This window comes from Rhinatrema bivittatum, chromosome 1 (genome assembly GCF_901001135.1).
Source record: "Rhinatrema bivittatum chromosome 1, aRhiBiv1.1, whole genome shotgun sequence".
NCBI lineage: Eukaryota > Metazoa > Chordata > Amphibia > Gymnophiona > Rhinatrematidae > Rhinatrema > Rhinatrema bivittatum.
Window position 1 is genome coordinate 139263576 of NC_042615.1, and position 23489 is coordinate 139287064.

The following is a 23489-nucleotide window of genomic DNA, read 5'->3' on the forward strand; positions in this document are numbered from 1 at the left end:
AACTGATTCACATCTACCCATTCTAGACCTCTCATGATTTTAAACACCTCTATCATATCCCTCCTCAGTCGTCTCTTCTCCAAGCTGAAAAGTCCTAACCTCTTTAGTCTTTCCTCATAGGGGAGCTGTTCCATTCCCTTTATCATTTTGGTTGTCCTTCTCTGTACCTTCTCCATTGCAATTATATCTTTTTTGAGATGCGGCGACCAGAACTGTACACAGTATTCAAGGTGTGGTCTCACCATGGAGCGTTACAGAGGCATTATGACATTTTCCATTTTATTCACCATTCCCTTTCTAATAATTCCCAACATTCTGTTTGCTTTTTTGACTGCTGCAGCACACTGAACCAATGATTTCAATGTGTTATCCACTGTGACACCTAGATCTCTTTCTTGGATAGTAGCACCTAATATGGAATCTAACATAGTGTAACTAGGGCGTGGGTTATTTTTCCCTATATGCATCACCTTGCACTTATCCACATTTTGATGCCCAATTTTCCAGTCTCACAAGGTTTTCCTGCAATTTATCACAATCTGCTTGTGATTTAACTACTCTGAACAATTTTGTATCATCTGCAAATTTGATTACCTCACTCATCGTATTTCTTTCCAGATCATTTCTAAATATATTGAAAAGTAAGGGTCCCAATACAGATCCCTGAGGCACTCCAATGCCCACTCCCTTCCACTGAGAAAATTGTCCATTTAATCCTATTCTGTTTCCTATCTTTTAGCCAGTTTGTAATCACGAAAGGACATCGCCACCTATCCCATGACTTTTTACTTTTCCTAGAAGCCTCTCATGAGGAACTTTGTCAAATGCCTTCTGAAAATCCAAGTACACTACATCTACCGGTTCACCTTTATCCACATGTTTATTAACTCCTTCAAAAAAGTGAAGCAGATTTGTGAGGCAAGACTTGCCTTGGGTAAAGCCATCCTGACTTTGTTCCATTAAACCATGTCTTTCTATATTTTCTGTGATTTTGATGTTTAGAACACTTTCCACTATTTTTCCTGGCACTGAAGTCAGGCTAATCGGTCTGTAATTTCCCGGATCACCCCTGGAGCTCTTTTTAAATATTGTGGTTACATTAGCTATCCTCCAGTCTTCAGGTTAAATGGATGATTTTAATGATAGGTTACAAATTTTACTAATAGGTCTGAAATTTCATTTTTTAGTTCCTTCAGAACTCTGGGGTGTATACCACCCGGTCCAGGTGATTTACTACTCTTCAGTTTGTCAATCAGGTCTTCTAGGTTCACCGTGATTTGGTTCAGTCCATCTGAATCATTACCCATAAAAACCTTCTCTAGTACGGGTACCTCCCCAACATCCTCTTCAGTAAACACTGAAGCAAAGAAATCATTTAATTTTTCCGCGATGACCTTATCTTCTCTAAGTGCCCCTTTAACCCCTCAATCATCTAATGGTCCAACTGACTCCCTCACAGGCTTTCTGCTTCGGATATATTTAAAAAGGTTTTTACTGTGAGTTTTTTCCTCTATGGTGATCTTCTTTTCAAATTCTCTCTTAGCCTGTCTTATCAATTTCTTACATTTAACTTACCCACGTTTATGCATTATCCTATTTTCTTCTGTTGGATCCTTCTTCCAATTTTTGAATGAAGATCTTTTGGCATGCTGGTAATCATTTTGCCTTCCTTCCACCTTTAATGTGTGGAATACATCTGGACTGTGCTTCTCGGTTGGTATTTTTTTTTAACAATGACCACGCCTCTTGCACACTATTTACTTTTGTAGCTGCTCCTTTCAGTTTTTTTCTATTTTTCTCATTTTATCAAAGTTTCCCTTTTGAAAGTTTAGCACGAGAGCCGTGGATTTGCTTACTGTCCCCCTTCCTGTCATTAATTCAAATTTGATCATATTATGAGCACTATTGCCAAGCGGCCCCACCACCGTTACCTCTCTCACCAAATCCTGTGCTCCACTGAGAATTAGATCTAAAATTGCTCCCTCTCTCATTGGTTCCTGAACCAATTGCTCCATAAAGCTATCATTTATTCCATCCAGGAACTGTATCTCTCTAGCATGTCCCGATGATACATTTACCCAGTCTGCCATGGCCCCCCCCCCCTCACCTGCGAGTACCAAGCCTGGGCAGGAGGAAGAGAAAAGGCTTCATGGTTGCTGATGGAGCACAGCCTGGCAGAAGGAAGAGAAAAGGCTTCATGGCACAGCTTGCCAGCGTCAGGAGGAAAGAAGAGGCCCCCCCATCTGCCTGCTGAGCTCATCTCTTTCACCACAACAGAAAGGGGAGACTGAGCCTGATGGACAGCATGTGTGGGTGGGTATGTGATAGGGCATGGGTTTACATGAGAGAGAGCGCATCTCCGTGAGTATGTGTGCGTGTGTGTATGAGAACATGTGCCTATGTGAGCATGTGTGAGAGCACCAATGTGTATGGGTGAAAGCGAGTGTATGTATATGCATGAGAGAGCATCTATGCAAGTGCCTGAAAGCATGTGTATGCATGAGAGGGCATGTGTTCTGTGTTTGTGTGTGTGTAAAAAACAAGTGTTAGAGCAGGTATGTGGATAAGAGCATGCATATGTATGAGAGCATCTATGTGTATGTGAAAACATATATTTATTTATTTATTATTTTTATATACCGATGTTCCTGTATAATATACATATCACACCGGTTTACAAGGAAATAAAACTGTCGCCTCGCGGGCGGCTTACATTAAAACAAATAAGAGCTTAGGGGGAACTTACAAAGAACAATCATTTCTAATTAAGTAACAAACAGAGAACTAATCTGAAAACCTATGTACAGAAGGAGATCTATGTATATATTTATATATAGCAGCAAACGTAAACGCTAGTGTCCCAAAAGTTTAGAATATTATATAAACGTGAAATCACAGCATCATATAGAATGTATCTCAAGGAAGACCTCATACAAGGCATACATTGATCAGTGCTGATTAGCATCAAAAGTACACCGCCAATATAATCATGGGTCTGTGATGTGCTGATCAACTTTTTTTCTTTTTTTAGCTCAAGTGAGTGTGTGGTCCATTTTAGACCCGTATTTCATTATGCATAATAGCACTTAACTTAATGAAGTCGAGGAACGCCAAGAACATGGTCGCGAGGTCGTATCCAAAGCCAAGCCCGACACGGACCGCGTTTCGGCTTTACAAGCCTTCTTCAAGGGCTGGAAAACTCTGTGAATGTAAAAATTATTTGTAACATCATTTATAAAAAATCACCAACATTAAATCCTTACAAAGCGTAGGTACTAACGTGACAGTGCGGTAGTGGCATACTACAGCTAGTAATGTTTCTCCTCTACCGGAGGGGCCGCATTCGCGCGCTTTTTCAAGATATGCAGACCAATGGGACAGAAGGTCCACCCAGGAAATGACGTCAGCCGTTGTTAAGAGACACAGAAATGGGTAGGTCATAGCAACGAATACCATTCAATGGCTGCGTTAAGACCATCTGGGTGCATGCAATTCAGATTGAAAATCCAGCGTTGTTCACAGAAGTTGAGGAGCTTTTGAAAATCACCCCCTCTCTTCGTCAATAGTATCCGATCAATGACACGCCACCTAAGGTCGCCAAAAAGATGATGCATATCAAGACAATGTTGAACGATAGGGGCATTTACTTTGCCTGTATTCAGACAACTACGATGCTCAATCAGTCTCGTGCGGATAGGGCGCTTTGTTCTCCCCACATAGAATTTAGAGCAGGGGCACACAATGAGGTATATGACGTAAGATGTAGTACAGTCTGAATGAAAACGAGATGTGTGAACCAGCCCAGCATTATCAGTCCACGTAATGCCATCCAAAGATTGAGCACACATAGTACATTTCCCACACGACCAGTGTCCTACCGGTTCTTCGGATTGTGTAGAAAAATCTGTCTGAGTCGAAGCGTGAGTGAGAAGGTCACGGAGATTTTTGCCCCTACTATAAGCAATCAAAGGACGGTCTTTAAACACTTCATGAGTATGAAGTATATACCAATGGTTACGTACAATTGATGCAATCTCCTGCGACCTGGTGGAAAATCTGATGGTACATACCAATGGAAAATCCAACGAGGTATCTGTAGATTCCAAAAGGAGCCATTCCCGCTCAGCATTAGTGGCCCGTTTGAGAGCCCTTTTAATAACAGAGGTAGGGTAGCCACGGTGAAGTAGTCTAGACGCTAAAAGTTGAGCTTGCTGAGCAAATTCATTTTTATCTGTGCATAGTCGCCGGAGGCGCAAGAACTGTCCGATGGGTAAACTCTTCTTCAAACTATACGCATGGAAACTGGAAAAATGTAACAAGGTGTTGCGATCGGACGGTTTTTTATATATGGTAGTGACAAAATGGTCATCAACAAGCCGAATATAAATGTCCAAAAAGGGGATCTGAAATAAATGATACTGCATAGTGAAAGTGATGTTAGGATCTAGCGTGTTTAGCCATTGTAAAAAATCATTTAGCGAGGGGATGTCGTTGTGCCACAGAAAAAAAATATCATCAATGTAGCGGGTCCAATTGGAAACATAAACAAAAAGAGGGGCCGGATAAAGAAAGTGTTCCTCAAAATTAGCCATGTAAAGATTGGCAATACTGGGGGCCATGGTGGCCCCCATAGCTGTTCCATGAATTTGGTTGTAAAACTGGTCACCGAACAGAAAATAATTATCACATAAGGCAATCCTAGCTAGCGTAACAAGGAAGGAGGTGGGTACTCTATGAGGACGAGGGCGAGTGTCCAAGGCTTGCTCGAGGATAGTAAGAGCCGCGTCTTGGGGTATACTGGTGTAAAGAGCTTTAATGTCCAACGTTACCAGAAGGCATGGGCTCGAGATCCGAATGGAATCCAACTTAGTAAGCATGGTTTTCGTATCTACTAGCTGTAGTATGCCACTACCGCACTGTCACGTTAGTACCTACGCTTTGTAAGGATTTAATGTTGGTGATTTTTTATAAATGATGTTACAAATAATTTTTACATTCACAGAGTTTTCCAGCCCTTGAAGAAGGCTTGTAAAGCCGAAACGCGGTCCGTGTCGGGCTTGGCTTTGGATACGACCTCGCGACCATGTTCTTGGCGTTCCTCGACTTCATTAAGTTAAGTGCTATTATGCATAATGAAATACGGGTCTAAAATGGACCACACACTCACTTGAGCTAAAAAAAGAAAAAAAGTTGATCAGCACATCACAGACCCATGATTATATTGGCGGTGTACTTTTGATGCTAATCAGCACTGATCAATGTATGCCTTGTATGAGGTCTTCCTTGAGATACATTCTATATGATGCTGTGATTTCACGTTTATATAATATTCTAAACTTTTGGGACACTAGCGTTTACGTTTGCTGCTTTGTTGACCCGCTATCCCTGCCTTATTTTTAGTGCTATAAGAGATCAGTTTTCTATTTGATAGTTTTATATTTATATATAAGCATGAAAGAACTTGTGTAAGAAAGAGAAAGGTTTTCCTGCTCTCTCCTGCTCTCTCCTGCTCGCCCACTAACCCCCGGAAATCTCAGAGTAATCCAGGTATGGAAAGCGGGAATTTTTTTTTCTTACTAGTTTTAATTAGTGGATGCTATTTAATGTGTTTGCTAGTCTGAAATATTTTATTTTTTTTTTTAATATTTTTTGTTTGATGTTTTATGAGGAATGGTATTTTTATTTTTCCATTCTTGCACTGCATATAATCTGGCTTGTGCTTTCTAGTTCAGTTTTTGTCTACACGTTTATCCTTTATGATCTCTTTATTCTGCATGTGTGTGTTTGGTAAATTCATTGCAGATTTATTGTGGCTTTCTATGCTGCTTTACCTATTGTTTGGAATCTGCCTTTATAATTGTTTGTAACATTTAATTTGTGTTCTGTACTTTTAGATATTTTGTTGACTGTTTTGCATTTTGCCGATTTTATTATATGCATTTATTGTTATCCACTAAGAATTTTGGATTACCAAACTACAAAGTTTCTAAATAAATACATAGACAAATAAATAAATAAATGTGCGAAGTGTGAAGTTTGTGTTGGGATCTATAGCAACCTGCATTGTTCTGTTTTCCTAATAGGAAGTATATTGGTGTTTAGGGCTTGCTGTAATATCTGCAGTGCTGCATTTTCATAGATAAGGTTTTTACTTTTTGAACTAATGCTATTTTTTAGTATAGAAGGCTTACTATATTGCAATTGTAATTGAGTTTACTCACGGCTCTCTGAGGACAAAGCCCACACCCAACATGCATTACAATAGCCTAATACCAGATGCATTCCAAGTGTGTTTTTTGCTTTTTTGCAGGGTTTTCTGGTTGGCACATGGCGATGCATTTAAAAATAATATATATGTTATTGTGATACTTTACCTCAGAAAACTGTATTTTGAATGTCCTTTTTCATGTAAAAGTAGTTATTATAAATGCAGAATTTGTAATTCTGGGTGGTGCAGGCAGAAGGCTGTACAGGGCCTAGTCTTCTTTATGCCCTTGCAATGGCTCGGAGAGAATACGCCACACACAGACCACCACCATTCACCCATCTCCCACTTCTCCAGGAGGAAAATGCTGGGGGGAAAGTGGGAGGCAGGTCTTAGGGTTCCTGGGAATAGGGCAGGTTTGCCAGCTTCCTAGAAACATTATCACTCTGCCACTCTGAGAACTGGGACCCCCTTCTTTCCTCCCTTCCGCAACATTTCAAATCACTAAAAGGGCCAGACTGCATAGAGACCCCTCTTGATGATTTGACCTGTGTCGTTCCCTGGCTGGGTGAGGTGGGGTGGGGCTGGGGGGACGCCATCTCATTCCTCACCTCAGGCAGCAGATTCTCTTGAGCCGTCCCTGAACAGATGGGGATCTTCTGCACCATAAATGTTTAATGTATTTGACAAAGGTAACGCATAAGTTCCTGCAAATTTTGTTTAAATGTAAACCGATGTGATATGTAAAATCGAACACCGGTATATAAAGTAAATAAATAAATAAAGACAGCACCTGCCCAGATGAGGCTACATCCCTCCTTGGCAGTGGGGAGGGGGCCTGTGGGGACCTGCACAGGAGGCACTATCCCTTTTTTCATTCGTAATGTGGATAGCCTCAATGGGGATCCCCCCCTGTCACTTAGGGGCCTTTTACTGTGCCTCCTCTCCAGTGCTGATAGCTTTTGCACCATGCTAAACCTCTGACCTGGAACAGATCCAGAGCCTGGATACTTTGTTGGAGGGGGTAGAAGTATTCTCGTGCTTGTGGGGATGAGAGGGAGAAACCTCCTGCCTCGACTCCTTGTGTCGGGATCCCGAAGACACGTCCCGCCACGATAAAGAGTGGCTCTGTTGCTCAACTTCTCACTTATGCTTAAGACTGTTACCCATCAGTATCTTCATCAGGGCCTCCATCTTCCAGACACAACGCTGTTTGCCCTGGGGCACGTGTGATCACAACTGTAACAATTTAATAATCGGGGTCTGGGCTGGTAACAGATGGCATAAATATCTATGATGGACAAATAGCAACCACAGCTGCAGGCCTTAAACTGCCTACCACAAGATTCTTGACCTTGAGTTTCTCCGATTTTGACATCCATTCTTTCTTTCTTTTTTTTCATTAGAATTTAAAAATTCTATTGGAGTGGCTGCCAAATCAGCAGTGAAATGTTTGCAAGGAGGCAGAAAAAAAACAAGAAGGTGCTAGGCCTCAAGGATAGAAAAATTTAAGAGAGAATGGGGAATGTTCATGCAGTAGCTCAGATGAAGAAAAACTGAGGGGCTCACGAGGCAGCGTGTTTACAAACATGGGAACTTCCACACATACTCGATAAAGTTTTACTGAGATTTGAGAAATGGACCTGTATAGACGATGCTGGATGACTTCACCCTTGCAAAATGGCTAATTCATGCCTGCTTGTCGATGGAGAATGTTTCAGATCTCCCCTCCCCCAATCATTAGCCATCTAAATGGCTAATGCGACATATTCAGCTACTTATCCAGCTATAATCTAGCCATATAAAAAAGGGGCATTCTGGGGAGGAGCTGAGATATCCAGCTAACCTAGCCAAATATAGAGTATATCCGGCTAGGTTAGCCAGCTAACTTAGATATGTGGCTTTGTATGGCCAGATAAGGTGCTACTTAATAGGGATGTGCGAAGCCCGAACCTATTTGTTCGGGCTTCGCACTAAACCCGAAATTTCGTGAAAAATTCCTTTGGATTTCGGGCTCCCCGATCCAGGACGAATTAGGCAATTTCGTTGAAATTGCCTAATTCGTCCTGGACAAATGTACATCCCTACTACTTAACCGGAAAAGATATCCAGCTAAGCAGCAGTGTCATCACCTACTAAACTCAAGGTAAAAATAAGCTGCCCAATCCCTTCACTCCCTCTCCCCCTAAAGCATAATAGAAGTCAGCCTGTGTATCCCAAACCCCCTGCCCCTAAATCTTTTTACACAGTGGTGAATTGCCTGGTACTATGAACCAGGCCCCGTCCCGATTTTCCCACAAAAAACAGATCAGCCTGCTTCCCCTCCTTTCCTCCCACAAGGAAGAGGTGTCGCTCCCGCATCCCCTTCCCCTGCCCCTCCCCACTCCCGCTGATACCTTTTGTTAAATGAGCCAAGAGGGAGGGACCCTCTGTCCCGCTCCCAGCTCCTCCAGCGCTGCCTCTGTTTTTAAGAAGGTGTCGGCGGGGATGGGAAGGGGCAGGGGGAAGGGGAAGGGGATGCAGGAGAGACACTTCTTCCTTGTGGGTTGGTGGAAGTGGGGAGGCAGGCTGATCTGGTTTTTACAGTAAAATTGGAACCGGGTCTGGTCCATAAAACTAAGCAATTAACTACTGTAACAAGCTTAGGAGCGGGGGGGGAGAGGGGGGGGGGAGATGTTTGGGATACACAGACTTACTTCTATTATGCTTTGGGGGGGGGGTGGAGGGAGGGGATTGGACAGCTTTCTTTTACCTTTAGTATAGTAGGTGTTGACAGTGCTACTTAGCTGGCTATCTTGTAAAGATATCCGATTAAGAAGCACCTTATCCGGCCACACACAGCCACATAACTATAAAAAACCCTATCTGGCTATATTAAAAAAATAGCCAGGTAGGTTTTTTTTTAAGTTATTCGGCTATATGTAGCCGGATAACTTTAGACTGGTATATTCAGTGGGACGTTTCTTCTGCTGAATATACGGGACAAGTTATTCGGCTAACTTGTTCACTAATCAGCCTACCGAGTGTGTGTTATAGTTTTAAAATAGGTAGGAAAAGTACAAGCATCCAATGCACTGCATATATTTATGTGAACGCCTTCATACATGCGTATGTTGCAGATAAGACATGTGTATTTTATAAAATGCGTGTATATCATACGCACAGTTTATAGAATACTAGCATAGATCTGCTAGTAACCATATATGCACATATATGCCGCTGCTCACATTTCTTTCAAAGTTATCCTCCCTGGTTGGAGTTGTTTCTATGAAGGGAGCCATCTGCTTCTAAACTCAAGAAGGTTTTCCAGTCCCTAGGCTGGAGGGATAATGGGTGTCATCTAAAAGATTGAGTTTCTTTGTGGGGGAGAAGAGGATTTTCCTGGATTTCAAGGGTTTGAATGAGAGAAGATTCCTAGCTCTTCCAAAAGGTAAGATCCCTTGAGTCCCTGAAGCAGTCTCAGGACATATCTTTGTTCCCTGACACTAAAGAAATCACTTTTGGGGCATTTTTTATTTTCTTACAAGTTTTATCTCTGAACTGTTTTGCTTTGTGTAATGCTAGACTGATTTGTATATTTTTTTTCTCTTCAGCAAGAGTCCTTCTTGATTTGGAACACAACACTTTGAGTGTGCACGTTTTAAAAAATGTATCCAAGTGTGATCCCCTGAGCCTTACAGGTTGACTTGTCCCCCATTAGCAGAATGTGGTTTCCCCATGCTGGGTTGAACTGAGGAGAGCTCTGCACTCTATGAAGTGTGGTCCCTTGTGAAAGGGGGGATGGGGGAGCAGTACACACAATACTAAAATTTAAAGACGACCACATAGGGAAAAACCCATGAATGAAAATATGTAACACTACTAACCATTTGCTCTACCGCATTCACACTTTGCTGTGTGAGCAGAGCACAGCCAAAGTTTGGTATTTTGTGCTAGTTGAAAAATAGCCCTGCAGTATCACTGGACAATCTTTTCTTTTATGTTCTAAATGCTCTTAGTGTCCCATAAAGCATTCTAATCATGGTCACATCATGCAACTCATTAGACAGGTCTTAAAGCTAGAACCTATGGGCCGGATTTTCAAAAGGTTACGTGTGTAAATCGCCTTACGTGCGACAAGTCTATTTTAAAAAGGCCCGGCGGTGCGTAAAGCTCCAGGACACGTGTAAGTCCCGGGGCTTTACAAAAGGGGTGGTCTGGAGGCGGGGCGTGGCCAGAGGCCTCTGCATGGCTGCTGGGCCGGGGATCGCGCGCCGGCAATTGGCCAGTGCGCGCAACTTACTTCAGCCACAGGGCTAAAGTAAGTTTTGAAATAAAAGTAAGAAGTCATCAAAGGTAGGAGGGAAAGGGCGGGGGAGGTAGGGGAAGGGAATGGAAGGTGGGGTGGGGGGGGGGGGGGTAGGGAACGGGAGAAGGCAGCATGGCTTTGAGTGGCGCACACAAAGTGCACAATTGTGCACTCTCTTGCTTGTGCCGACCCCGAATTTTATAACATATGCGCGCCTGTGTGTGTATGTTATAAAATCTGGTGTACACGTGCACGCGCCGTGTAGCGCACACACATGTAGGCTGCGTGAACTGCTTTTAAAATCTACCCCTATTTGTTTCTCTTATACTGCCTTTGCGTTTTTTGAAGTTGTTTGAAACAAGAATGGAGATTTGAATGGAAAACAACACTCACATGCTTTGTACCATCTGACAGCTGCTCCTGAACAAGCTGCACAACTTGTTTGAAGGTTGGCCTCTGTAAAGGATCTGCATCCCAGCAACTTTTCATTATGTCATACCTGCAAACACAATCACATTTCATGGTCTTCTGACTGGAAGTCACATGTGGGCCTGATTCATTAAACTTTGTCTCCACCGATACAGAATGAGAGAAAAGCCTTAATGAATCTGGCCTATACAAAACAATCAAAGAGTGAAAACAAAAGTAATAACTGAATAAAACAGAGTATAGGAAAATTGGTTCTTACCTAATTTTCATTCCTGTAGTACCACGGATCAGTCCAGACAGTAGGTTGAGCCTCCTGTCCAGCAGATGGAGCCAGAAAAAAACTGAAAGGGTATCCTATATGAGGACAGTGCTCACCCTGCACCCCTCAGTATAAACATTAGCAAAGCAGATAAACATAACCAGAAATTGAACCCGAATAAGAGCAAGCAAGTAAACAATCCAACATGAATAATAGAATGCGAATTTGGAACAGTGCAAAAAACAGCTCTTATCTATTTGGTAGATACATCTGGTGCCTTAAAGTTCTGTTATAGAAAAGTTCTGCAAGGAAGAAGGCATTCTCCATATCTGTAAAGAAAAAGACTATGAGCGGACTGAAAAAAGTAGAACGGGAGGGAGTCTGGACTGATCCGTGGTACTACAGGAACGAAAATTAGCAGGTAAGAACCAATTTTACTTTCCCTGTACGTACCCGGATCAGTCCAGACAGTGGGATGTACCAAAGCTTCCCTAACTAGGATGGGACCGAGACAGTCCAGCACGGAGTACCTGTCTGCCGAAGGAACCAAACACTGGCGCCTGTACGTCAAGACGATAATGCCGAGCAAAAGTAAGCAGAGATTTTCAAGTAGCTGCTCTGCAAATTTCCTGCGGAGAAACCAGCTGGCTCTCTGCCCACGAGGTAGCCTGCGAACGCAGAGAATGGGCTTATAGACCCTACGGAACTGGCCAGTCCCGGCAAAGATACACAGACAAGATTGCTTCATTTAGCCAGCGAGCTATGGTGGCTTTAGAGGCCTTCTGTCCTTTATGAGGCCCACTCCATAAAACAAAGGTGATCGGAGACCCGGAAGTCATTGGTAACCTGTAAGTACTGTAGAAGAACTCTCTTAACATCCAAACGTCGTAGATCGTCACCAGACGTGTTAGCAATATCCTCTGGAGAAAAGGCAGGGAGCTCCATTGACTGATTTACATGAAAAGAGGACACTACCTTTGGCAGAAAAGAGGGAACCGTCTTTAGAGAGACCATCGAATCAGAGAACCGCAGGAAGGGCTCCCTACAGGATAAAGCTTGCAGCTCGGAGACCCTCCTGACTGAGCAAATAGCTACTAGAAACACCGTCTTAAGTGTCAGGTCCTTGAGCATGGCCTGTCGGAGGGGTTCAAAGGGCGCCTCGCAGAGGACACAAAGGTCCAAGTTAAGATTCCAAGACGGGCAAGTAGCCCAGACCGGTGGTTTGAAATGCTTAGCCCCCTTAAGAAAACGTGCGACATCCAGATGGGCCGCCACTGTGTAACCATCTAGCCTCCCCAAGAGGGAACCGAGAGCTGAAACCTGAACCTGCAAAGAGTTGAAAGACAAACCTTTAGAGAGTCCGTTCTGAAGGAAAGAGAGAACCAGAGAGACCAAGGCCCTGCACGTCGATACCCCAGCCTCTGCACACATATTGTCAAATACTCTCCAAACCCGAACATAAGCCAGAGATGTAGAGGTTTTACGGGCCCGCAACAGCGTGGATATCACTTCCTCCTTACAGCCTCTCTTCCTTAGTTGCCGCTGCTCAAAAGTCAGGCTGCAAGACAAAAGCGATCCGCTGGATCAAAAAATACTGGACCTTGTCGCAGAAGGTTGTGGAGGTGAGCGAGACGAAGAGGGCCGTCGAACGTGAGATTCACGAGATCCGCGAACTACGGTCTCCGGGGCCACTCCGGCGCGATAAGAATGACCGGCCCCTTGTGAAGCTCTATCCTTCTGAGTACCTTTCCCACCAGAGGCCAAGGTGGAAACACGTAGAGGAGGATATCGCTGGGCCAGGGCAGGACCAGAGCATCCACGCCCTCTGAACAGTGCTCCCTTCTGCGACTGAAGAACCGGGGAGCCTTTGTGTTCCTCAGGGTGGCCATCAAGTCCAAGTGGGGAGCCCCCACCTGCGCACGACTAGATCCATCGCCTCTTCCAACAAATTCCACTCTCTGGGGTCGAGATGCTGACGACTGAGGAAGTCGGCATGAACATTCTCCTTCCCTGCAATGTGGGAGGCCACCAGGTGGTCCAAATGGTGCTCTGCCCATGCAAACAGTTTTCTGGCTTCCAAGGCCAACAGGCGACTCCTGGTGCCCCCCTGGTGATTGATGTAAGCTACCGTGGTGGCATCGTCTGAGAGGACTCTCACCGCTTTGTGACAGATCAAGGGAAGGAAGAACTTGAGTGTCAGTCGGACCGTCCGGGCCTCCAGGCAGTTGATGTGCCACTTGGATTGGATCGCGGACCAATGTCCCTGTGTCGATTGAGACTGACACACTGCTCTCCAGCCTGAGAGGCTGGCATCCATGTTCATGACAATCCACTGTGGAGTCTCCAGGGGCATACGCTTCGACAGGTGATCGAGTGAGAGCCACCACTGCATGCTGGTGGTGGTAGATTCGGGAAGCGGTAGGGGCGCTCGAAACTTCTCTGAGACTGGCTTCCTACGGGCTAGCAAAGCTTTCTGCAAAGGACGCATTTGCACAAACGCCCAGGGAACCAGATCTATAGTGGAAGCCACAGAGCCCAGTACTTGGAGGTAGTCCCAGGCCGTGGGTACAGAGAGAGATACGAGATGCTGTACCTGCTTTATGAGCTTAAGCACCCGGGCCTCGGGCAGGGAGACCTTGGACACGCGAGTGTCAAAATGAATTCCCAGAAATTCCAGAACCTGGGAGGGTATGAGCTTGCTCTTGGAGTAGTTGACTATCCACCCGAGGGAGGTGAGCACAGACACAACACGATTGACTGCTGTCACACAGAGCTTCTCCGACTTCGCCCGGATGAGCCAGTCGTCCAGGTAGGGATGGACTAGGACTCCCTCTCGCTGGAGAAAGGCCACCACCACCACCATCACCTTGGTGAACGTGCAAGGAGCGGTTGCAAATCCGAACAGGAGAGCTTGAAACTGGAAGTGCTGACCCAGTATGTCAAAGCGAAGAATCCTTTGGTGGTCCTTGCAAATCGGGATGTGAAGGTAAGCCTCCGTGAGGTCGAGTGAAGCCAGGAACTCACTGGAGCGAAACGCTGCTATGACCACTCTCAAGGTCTCCATCCGAAAATGGGGAACCTTGAGCGCCTGTTGACTCTCTTGAAGTCCAGAATTGATCAGAAGGAGCCATCCCTCTTGGGAACGACGAAGTTGATGGAGTACTGGCCAGATCCCTGTTTCTTTGGGGGAACAGGAACTATGGCCCAGGAGCCTGTTGAGAGTCTTGACACACTGCTGGCCGTTTCCGACTGCCGCATGGAGAGATCAGGTGGCTGTCCAGAAGGTCCTGAGCAAATTCTAACATGTAACCTCTTCCGACCACGTCGAGGACCCACTGATCATTAGTGATTTTGGCCTATTCCTCGAGAAAAAGGGATAGACATCCACCTAAGGCGCGAGCGGAGGAATGGGCCGGCCGCAACTCATTGTGAGGACTTGGGGGTTGCCATCCTGGAATGGCCGACGTCCCCAAAAGCAATGAGACCATGCCTGCGATCTGATGGAGGTATTCCGCTGAAAGGACCCCCACGGTTTGTTGTACCTGCACTGACCCCTGAATCGAGAGCGTGAAGGAAAAAAGGATTTGGACTGTTTAGGGCAGTCCTCAGGCAGTTTATGAACCTTGTTGTCACCCAAGGATTTAATAAGCTGTTCCAGGTCCTCCCCAAAAAGCAACTTGCCCTTGAAGGGGAGAGTGCCCAACTGTGACTTGGAAGACCAGTCCACCGCCCAGTTTCACAGTCAGAGGAGTCACCTGCACCCGGAGGAGATCATAACGGGCATCAGCTACATACGCAATCGCACTTTCGAGCCGCTGTGCTTGTTCGGCCTCTGCAGACGGGAGGTTCTGGGTGCTGAGTAGTTGTTGAATCCACCTGAGGCTTGCCCGCTGCATGAGACTGCTACAAACCATCGCCAGGACTCCTAAGGCCAGCACCTCGAAGATCCTCTTGAGATGTAGCTCCAACTTGCGATCCTGAAGATCCTTTAAGGCCATCACACCCACCACCGGGATGGTGGTGCGTTTGGTGACAGTGGACATCGAAGCATCAACCTTGGGGACCTTAAGCATGTCAAGAGCCTGATCCGGCAGAGGATATAGCTTATCCATCACCCTGCCCACTCGGAGACCAGACTCGGGGGATTCCCATTCCCGGAGTAGGAGCTGCATGAGCATAGGATGAAAAGGAAAAGTATGAGGCGGAGCCCTCAGGCCCACTAGGACCGGGTTGATGGTACGGGAAGTGGAGGCACTGGTGGGTTCTTCCGAGGGAACCTTAATCCCAAGTTCATCCAGAACAAAGGGAATAAGCGGATCAAGCTCCTCACGTTTAAATAATCTCAGGACCCATGGGTCATCTCCCTTCACAGGCGGATTCACAAGAGACAGATCTGGATCCACATCTGGATCTAGTAGCAGAGTGGACTGAGGAGGGTCAAATGGGTCCTGCCACCTGGGCACGGTCCTGACCCTAGTAGCACCCTGCGGTTCTGGGGCACCAGAGCCCTGGCCACCAACTAAACGAGGGATTTTTGCCGAGGGGGGGCCGGGGTTGGATCCCCCTGTTCCTCCAAGCTTGCCAAAAAAGATCTGTGTAACAGGAGCACACACTCCGTAGAAAAATGGTGGTGTGCTTTGCCAGGCAAATGGGGGGAGGGGCCCCGTGGGGAGGGTCAGAAACGGCACCAGGAGAGCCCATAGGGCTTAAGTTAGGCGGCGAATGGGAAAAATTCGGATCCCCTCCCCCAGAGGCTCCGAGTCTGCTGCGAGGTCCGGGCACAAAATGGCTGCCGTTCCCGCGATTTTCTGCGAGGACAATGGCCCAGATGCATGCTTCCCAACCCGACCTCGGGTCATCGATTTTAGCGGTGCTACAGAGGGTTCCTCCCCTCCGGGCAAGCAGACCGAGCAAAGCCCGTCACGAAAGAGCCGCGAAGCAGGCTCCTCGCAGGCGATACAAAAAGCTGATCTCGGCATCGGGTAAGTGCAGCTTTGAGGTAATCAGCTGTGCCTGTCAGCTCTGAAGTGCGGGAGCCGGCGAGACAGCTCCGCGCTGCTTCTTTCCCTGCCGGTCGGCGTACAGCCGTGAAGAATAGACTTTTTCCTCTTATTTTTTATTAGTTGTTTCTCCTTTTATTTTTTTTTTGAGAGGATTCTCTTAACAGGCTTTACTGTTCTTTGCCACAGCAGAGGAATAAGATTGTCTCTGCAACAGGACCCGAGGCATGTGCATCTCTGGGGTCACCAAACTCAAAGAGGGGGAGTGACTGGACCACCAGTATCACCCCTAGGCAGGGAAGTTCAAAGGCAACTGGGTATAAGAGACCTAGGCTGATTACTCAAATGGGAACCCCCCCCACCTAGGACTCCACAAGAGCTAGGAGACAGGACTGTCTCCTGTGAAAATAAAACACACTGTTCCTCTTTTTTTTTTTTTTTATAATACTGCTTGACCTGAAGGAAAAACTTCTGACGAGAAGAAATAAAGAAATATCACTACAGAGAGGGAACCACAGGTTCGTCTGTCTGCATCTGCTGGAGCCAGAGAAATACTGAGGGGCGCAGGGTGAGCACTGTCCTCATATAGGATATCCTTTCAGTTTTTCTCTGGCTCCATATGCTGGACAGGAGGCTCAACCCACTGTCTGGACTGATCCGGGTATGTACAGGGAGCCATTAGTGAAAATCATGCATGAAAGTCTATAATCTTGAGGTCAATATTCAAAAGACATTTAGATGGATAACTCAAAAGTTATCTGTTTAAATAGCAAGTTTTGAAATATTCAGCCTTTATCCGGCTAAATTATATTTTTAGCTGGATAAAAAAAAGAAGCATTCTGGGACCGTGCCAAAGTTATCTCACTAAGGACCAGATTCAGTAAGGCTTATCTCCCATTTTGTGCCTATGGGAAAAACCCTTAGTGAATCAGGTACTAACAGCTGATTTTGTAACTATAACCAGTTGAGAGATGAATCAAGCCGTGGTAGGGCTCTAACGTGCGTTAAACAGTGTATATCATGCGATATTACCTTATCGCAGTGACATCTTGCGATATACATGATATTTAGCATAGCCCTGCCTAGATTCCCTTCCCTATTACAATGAGCTGCTATGCTGTGATTTGTATACATGAATTTTGCAAATCCACGCAAAGCAGCACATTAATAGGTAATCTGATGTAAATAACTTATTGCAGCCCACTTAGAAAGTTGTCAGCCGCGATAAGTTAACTACATCTCCTTTCCTTTCATATATGTCCCACCATGGACCATCACCTCCTTTCTCCGTTGCAAGTTAAAAAACATTGTTGGTGTATAGTGTTCCCTCATCACCCAAATATTAAAAAAAAGTAATTGGCTTCAAATTTTTACCCTAAACCCCATCCCCCATACTCCTCTCCTGCACTCTCTAACCTTAAAATAGCCAAAGGGATCTGACAATGGAGCCCAGGGCACCCCTTACCCGGTCGGCGCCATTTTGAAAAACGGCACCAACCTGACCTTTCCCCAGTCATGTGACTGGGATACCAGACCTCGATGAAGTGGGGCAAGGTCAGGTTGGCGCCATTTTGAAAAATGGCACTGACCAAGCCTGGGGCTAAGGGGCACCCTGGGCCCCATCGCTGGATCCTTTTGGCTATTTTAAGGTTAGAGGTGCGGGGGGGGGAGGGGGTGTTTGAGGGGAGTATGGTTTAAACCAATAACCTTTTCTAACAATTGGGAGATGGGGAGTGGGGAAGGTATTGGGGGGAGACACTATACAACAATGATTGTGTTTTTTAAATTGAGGGTGGTGGTAGGAGGAAAGGGGGGGGGATCTACTTGATTATTGAATGAATTGGGGGGTTAAGGGGGTCCATTGTCATGAGAGCAAATTTGATTTTTTTTTTGTGTTTATGTTTGGGTGTTGGGGCTGCCTTGAGTTGCAGCCCTTGGATGAGCAGGGGAGTCAGCCATGACCCCCTCACACCTTTGTCCTATTCTGAGCCGCTTTCTTTTTTTGGCATCAGCCCTTTAAGGTTGGGGCTGCCATCATGCATAAAGAGCCGATGCCGCATTGTTTTGACCTGCAGTGTTTTGCCATGAGAGAAAACAACACCACATTAGAGTCGCAATGTTTTTTCAGGGGAGGGGCTCACTATCGTGGTAACACCCCCCTGCGATAGTGGGACCCTTCCCGTGAAAAAACACTGCGGCTTATTGTTTCTAAGTCATCCGGCCATGTGCGACTGGATATCCTGCCACTTAACCGGATATCTTCAAAAAATATCTGGTTAAGTGGCAATCCTATCACTCCCCCCATCAGGACCCCCTCTAACTCCTCTAAATTAAAAAGGAACCTTAATCTGTGCTGGCCCTCCAGCACTTCTTCCTTCACTCACCAGTAAACATTAAACAAAATATATAAAAATATTGCCTCCTCACTTCACTTCATATGTTACATATTGAACTGGACAATTTTCAGCTCATTCAAGGTTAATACCTTGTGCAATCCAAGATCTCTATGTGGACAGAGCCCATAGAGATCAATCTTCTAAAAGCCACTGAGCAGCAAAGATAACCAGTTAATTTTAACTAGCTATCTTTAAGCAAATTGTCAGCTGAATCAAACTGGCTAGGTTTGCAGCTAAATATTCAGCTAAATCTACCACTACTCTCTCATCCCTTCCTGGGCAAGATAAGTGGCTAAGCCTCCTTAAAAACATAAAACAGCCCCCATGCCAAGACCATGATCTCCTTCCCTCCTTCCTCCTCTTGATAGCCAATCTCCAAATAAACGTCCTCTGAGTCCCGAGCTCCCCTTAGCTCTGAAACAAAATGTAATGATACTGACCAGGAGCCATGCTCCCCCCTACTTTATGACAGTCAATACTAGAAAAGACTGCCTGTCAGCTAGGATCCCCTCACTCTGACCCTGCTCCTCTCAACAGCTGACATTTGTAAAAACTTCCTGTGCGTCTGGATCCCCACATCCCAATCCCTCCTCACTCCTGATGTCTCAAAAGTATGAATCCCCCACCCCATTCTCTCCCACTCCCAAACTAAGGGGCCGATGCAATACGGTGTGCTCAGGTGAGCACACTGTTTAACCCGCTATCGGACATGGGTTAAATAGGCGCTAATCCACCCCCTAATGCAATAGGGGATTAGCGCCTATTTAACGCATGTCGGACGCGGAGTGAATGAGTTAGCGCTCATCACATACAAATGCATGTGAACGAGGCTATTACTCATTCACTCCAAATGCAAAAAGATAAACGTGCATCTCAGATGCACATTTATCGCTCAGATATTAACGCCTGCCTGGAGCAGGCGTTAATAGCTGAGCGCATTGAAAAGAAGTACAGAAAAGCAGAAAAAACTGTTTTTCTATACTTCTTTTTTAAAGTAAAAAAAAAAAATAACTCGGCAGACCACCGAGTATGGCGACCAATGCTAGTAAACTCGGCGTCGGTTTTCATAACCTGCCTGTCTGCCAGTAATGAAAACAGCTGCCGAAACTCGACGAGTGGGTGACATTTGTTCATTGTTTGCTCTGTGTAGGGGCCGGTAGGGAGAGGGCTTGGGAATATATATTTTTTTAATTTGGAACTTAGATTTCCATGGCTAAGTTAAATGATTAGTGGTGACAAATTAGCATCAGCCGCTTAACTTTCTCCCCCCCCTCCCCAGCCTAACCAATTTTAATTGCTCGATTTGTGTGCCTTGCACATTTTGCCAGTTAAATTTGGCCTGACAGAAAGAGTCAATTTTTAACCAGCGAGGCCGAAATGGGTCCATTAAACTCTTTGAAAATTGACCAGATAGCCAAAAAAAAAAAATATCAAAACTTTGAATATAAATCACAGAAAAGGAGAATATGATGGCAGATAAAGACTGTAAGGCCCTCACAGTCTGCCCACTAATAGAAAGGGAGATCCTTAATATTAAAACCATATGCAAAATAAATTAGAGAGCAACATTCAAAAGTGTTTGCCCTGGTAACCTGGAGTTATCCAGACAACCTCAGAGTTTTAGATCTTCCACCCTGCTGGGCAGATACCTTTTACCCAAGAGAGGCAGGGTTGGGTGGGGGAATGACTAAACATGAGGCTGGTAGCGCCGACATTCAGAGCTACCCAAATACACTTAAACCGGGTAAGTCTGGTTGGGAAAAATCACTGTCCCGAAGTTCCTCGGGGACTGTTAGGTAGGTAAAATCAGCAGCAGCCTTATTTGACTCTATGGTGCTGAATATCTGTATAACTTTACCGCTCAGCAGCCTGCTGGGTATAGCTCTCCCTACAAATCACATTTCTGTGCAGAGATTTGTTTATAGTACTAAGGCTAATTTTTTTAATTTTTTTTTTTGTTTAATGAGAGAGCTGCATTTTGAGAGGCTTTCTCCAATTTTGAGGAACTGTGACAAAACCCCTATATATATATATATATATATATATATATATATATACACACACACAGTAGTAAGATCAGAAGGCATGACAGGCCCTATAAAAGCAAAAGTGTATGGTTCTGCTTAATTTGTGTTTCCCCAAGACAACGAATACTACTATTCAATCTTTTAAGAATAATTAGACCAATAAATAAATGTCTCTTACATTTTAAAAGGTGCACATTCTGGACTATCCATTCTGTATCCATCTTTAATCATTTTATAGAATTTTGAATCCACTGGCATTCGAGGATAAGGACTGCCTCCTGTTAATCAGAGTTATTAGTAAATTTTCAAATCAAAGATATCAGAAACAAAAACATGCATTTTTTTATAGACTAACATTCATAAGAATATATTCATTAAATTAGTATTAATGAACACTAAGTTACCTAAAGAAAATATTTCCCAGAGCAATATTCCATATGACCAGACATCACTCTCGAATGTGTACACACAGTTGAAAATGCTTTCTGGTGCCATCCACTTTACCGGAAGTCGAGCCTTAAGAAAAGATATGTGCACACATATATATTAACTGCAAAAAATATCTGGTGCGAAAAATACCCACATTAATGTATCAACTCGCAACATACAGAATGACAGATCAATTTTATTAGTTATAAAGTGTCATACAAAGAGGGTAATTTTAAAATGTATTTACATTCTTAAAACTGGGTTTTACAAATGTAAATGCAGTTTACCCGCATAAGTGGGCTTTTTAAAATTGCTACAACATATGCCATTGAATTGTCCATGGGATTTTCATGTGGAAGTACACTTTACACACGTAAATCGATTTTTAAAATTGCTACAATAGTATGTTACATTTACACGTGTAACATCTTCTAAAATTCACCTGTATGCACGTAAATGGCTTTTGAAAATTACTACAATGTTACATTTATATGTGCAACTCCTTTTAAAATTATCCTTTTTAATGTGCATGTCAAACTTAACCATCAATGGTGTAATCAGCTCTTTTGCACAATCACACAAGAATCTGATCATTCACCATACATTTTTTTTTTTACAAATTTTCATAAAAGACTGAATAAATCAATAACAACTTATCTTGAAATCATGTAATTCCAAAGAAATTCCTTAGATGTCCTTTGCAATAAATAAAAAATACAATTCTTAGAAGGTGTATCCCATATGTTTGTAAAACGTTTACCATTCAAAGATCATGAAACCTGAAAAAGACTTCCCAGTGGAACATCAGATGAAAATACCCGATGCTAGCATTTCCACAGTCCAAATGGTCTGCTTCAGGGCATTTTCAGCAAAGCCAGGAGATCTCGAAGATGCTTCTTTGTAGGTTGCCCACCATCTCCAAATTTTTAGATCAACGTGTGCTTTTCTGTATCTCTGCTTCTGCCAGCTAGCCTTCCATTTTCAAATTTCATGATCTTTAAATGGTGAACTTTTTTTTACAAACATATGGATTCACCTTCTAAAAATTTTCTTCTTGATTTTTTACATGGAAAATCTTAGAAGTTTCTTTGGAATTACATGGTGCAAAGTTTGTGCTTCAGTTTTACCCGTGTATTTTGCACCACTTTTCAAAGTGAACATATTTACATACTTTCACTTTGAAAATTAGTCTAGGAAAGATACCCACACACATTGGTACCTCTTTAAAGTTGTGTGGATGGTTTTCCCCACAAGAATAAATGTACGTGCATACTTTTGAAAATTCATAAATATTCGCATAAGTGCAAAAACCCTTCACTCTAATTGTCACCCCCTAAGAACGCCTCTTTACAGTGCAGGTAAAGCTCTGCGTGCGGTGTCACCGCATGCCTAAGTGTACCCTCACACATGGAGGACATTTTTCTGTAAGCCTTTTTAGCAGACAAAGTTTTGAAAAACAACATTTTGTCCAGCTCCACAATTGATTCCAAGAACTTTCATTATGTTCAGCACTTGACAAACAATAAATATTTAGGTCAGTGATAGTGGCAACCAAAACCAGGATGGGCCATGCTTGGAAGAGTCATAGAACACAGCAGTAAGAGCAGGCAGAAGAAATGAGAGAGGAGGCTTGAGTGTTTGCTCAGTCATATGAAACGTTAACGAGGACAAAAAGGGAAGCATGGAAGCGAATATGCACAGGCACATCAGGCTTACAAGGTAATTGGTGTAACCTGCATGGCACAGCCATGGTTATAATCCTAATATCAATGAGCATGGAGTGTCTGGATGTTTTGGACAACAGTATGACTAGTTTTGTGACTGTGTGGATTAATATAAAACTTGGTGCTAAGAGGAGAAGGGGGAGAGCATCTGGACCCCAGGAAAGGAGGTGAAAGATGAAAAGACTTCAACGAGAGGAAAAATCAGATGCCACAGATGTCTGCTAAGAAAGAGAAGAAATAGCATCAGGAGCCTCTGACAGTCCTAGCACATCCAACATTGGGAGGAGGTGGGAGGTTAAGTTTCTGTAGTTGAACTGAAGTGCTCATTCTGTTTGTTTACTGCTTTTGTGCCTATTACAAAAATGCTGAGAGTAATTTTCTCGTTTGCCCTCCCTTCCTGCTCTTTACCCACCCACCCCATTTCCTGTTTTCTTACATATAGGGTTATGGTGTTTTCACATGCATGAAGCGCCTGCGATGGCGCAATGCAAAAAAGAGGAGGAGCAGACTTTACTGGAGAGGGAGAGAGAGAGAGAGAGAGAGGGAGAGAGCGACTAGCCGTAATGCCCTTGTACTAGATAGGTATTTATATCTCTATGGGAAGCCCACCTAGTAACTCAAGCTGAGATTTAGGTATTAGTGTAGGGGTTAGGGGCCACTTTGACATTCAAAGTGAGACGTACGAACAGCACAAGGCTCTCTTGTGAAGATTTCATGACCTTCGGAGTGAGG

General features: G+C 44.3%; 1 protein-coding gene across 1 annotated transcript in view; it reads right to left on the reverse strand.

Moving 5' to 3' along the window:
* KIT (KIT proto-oncogene, receptor tyrosine kinase) overlaps positions 1–23489 on the reverse strand; it is a 162100-nt gene that overhangs the window by 10882 nt on the left and 127729 nt on the right. The window contains exons 16-18 of the mRNA XM_029587549.1: positions 21009–21120; positions 20783–20882; positions 10887–10992 (exon numbers count right to left, since the gene is read on the reverse strand). Of these exons, the coding sequence (XP_029443409.1) occupies positions 10887–10992; positions 20783–20882; positions 21009–21120 (318 nt within the window). The remainder of the gene's footprint in view (positions 1–10886; positions 10993–20782; positions 20883–21008; positions 21121–23489) is intronic.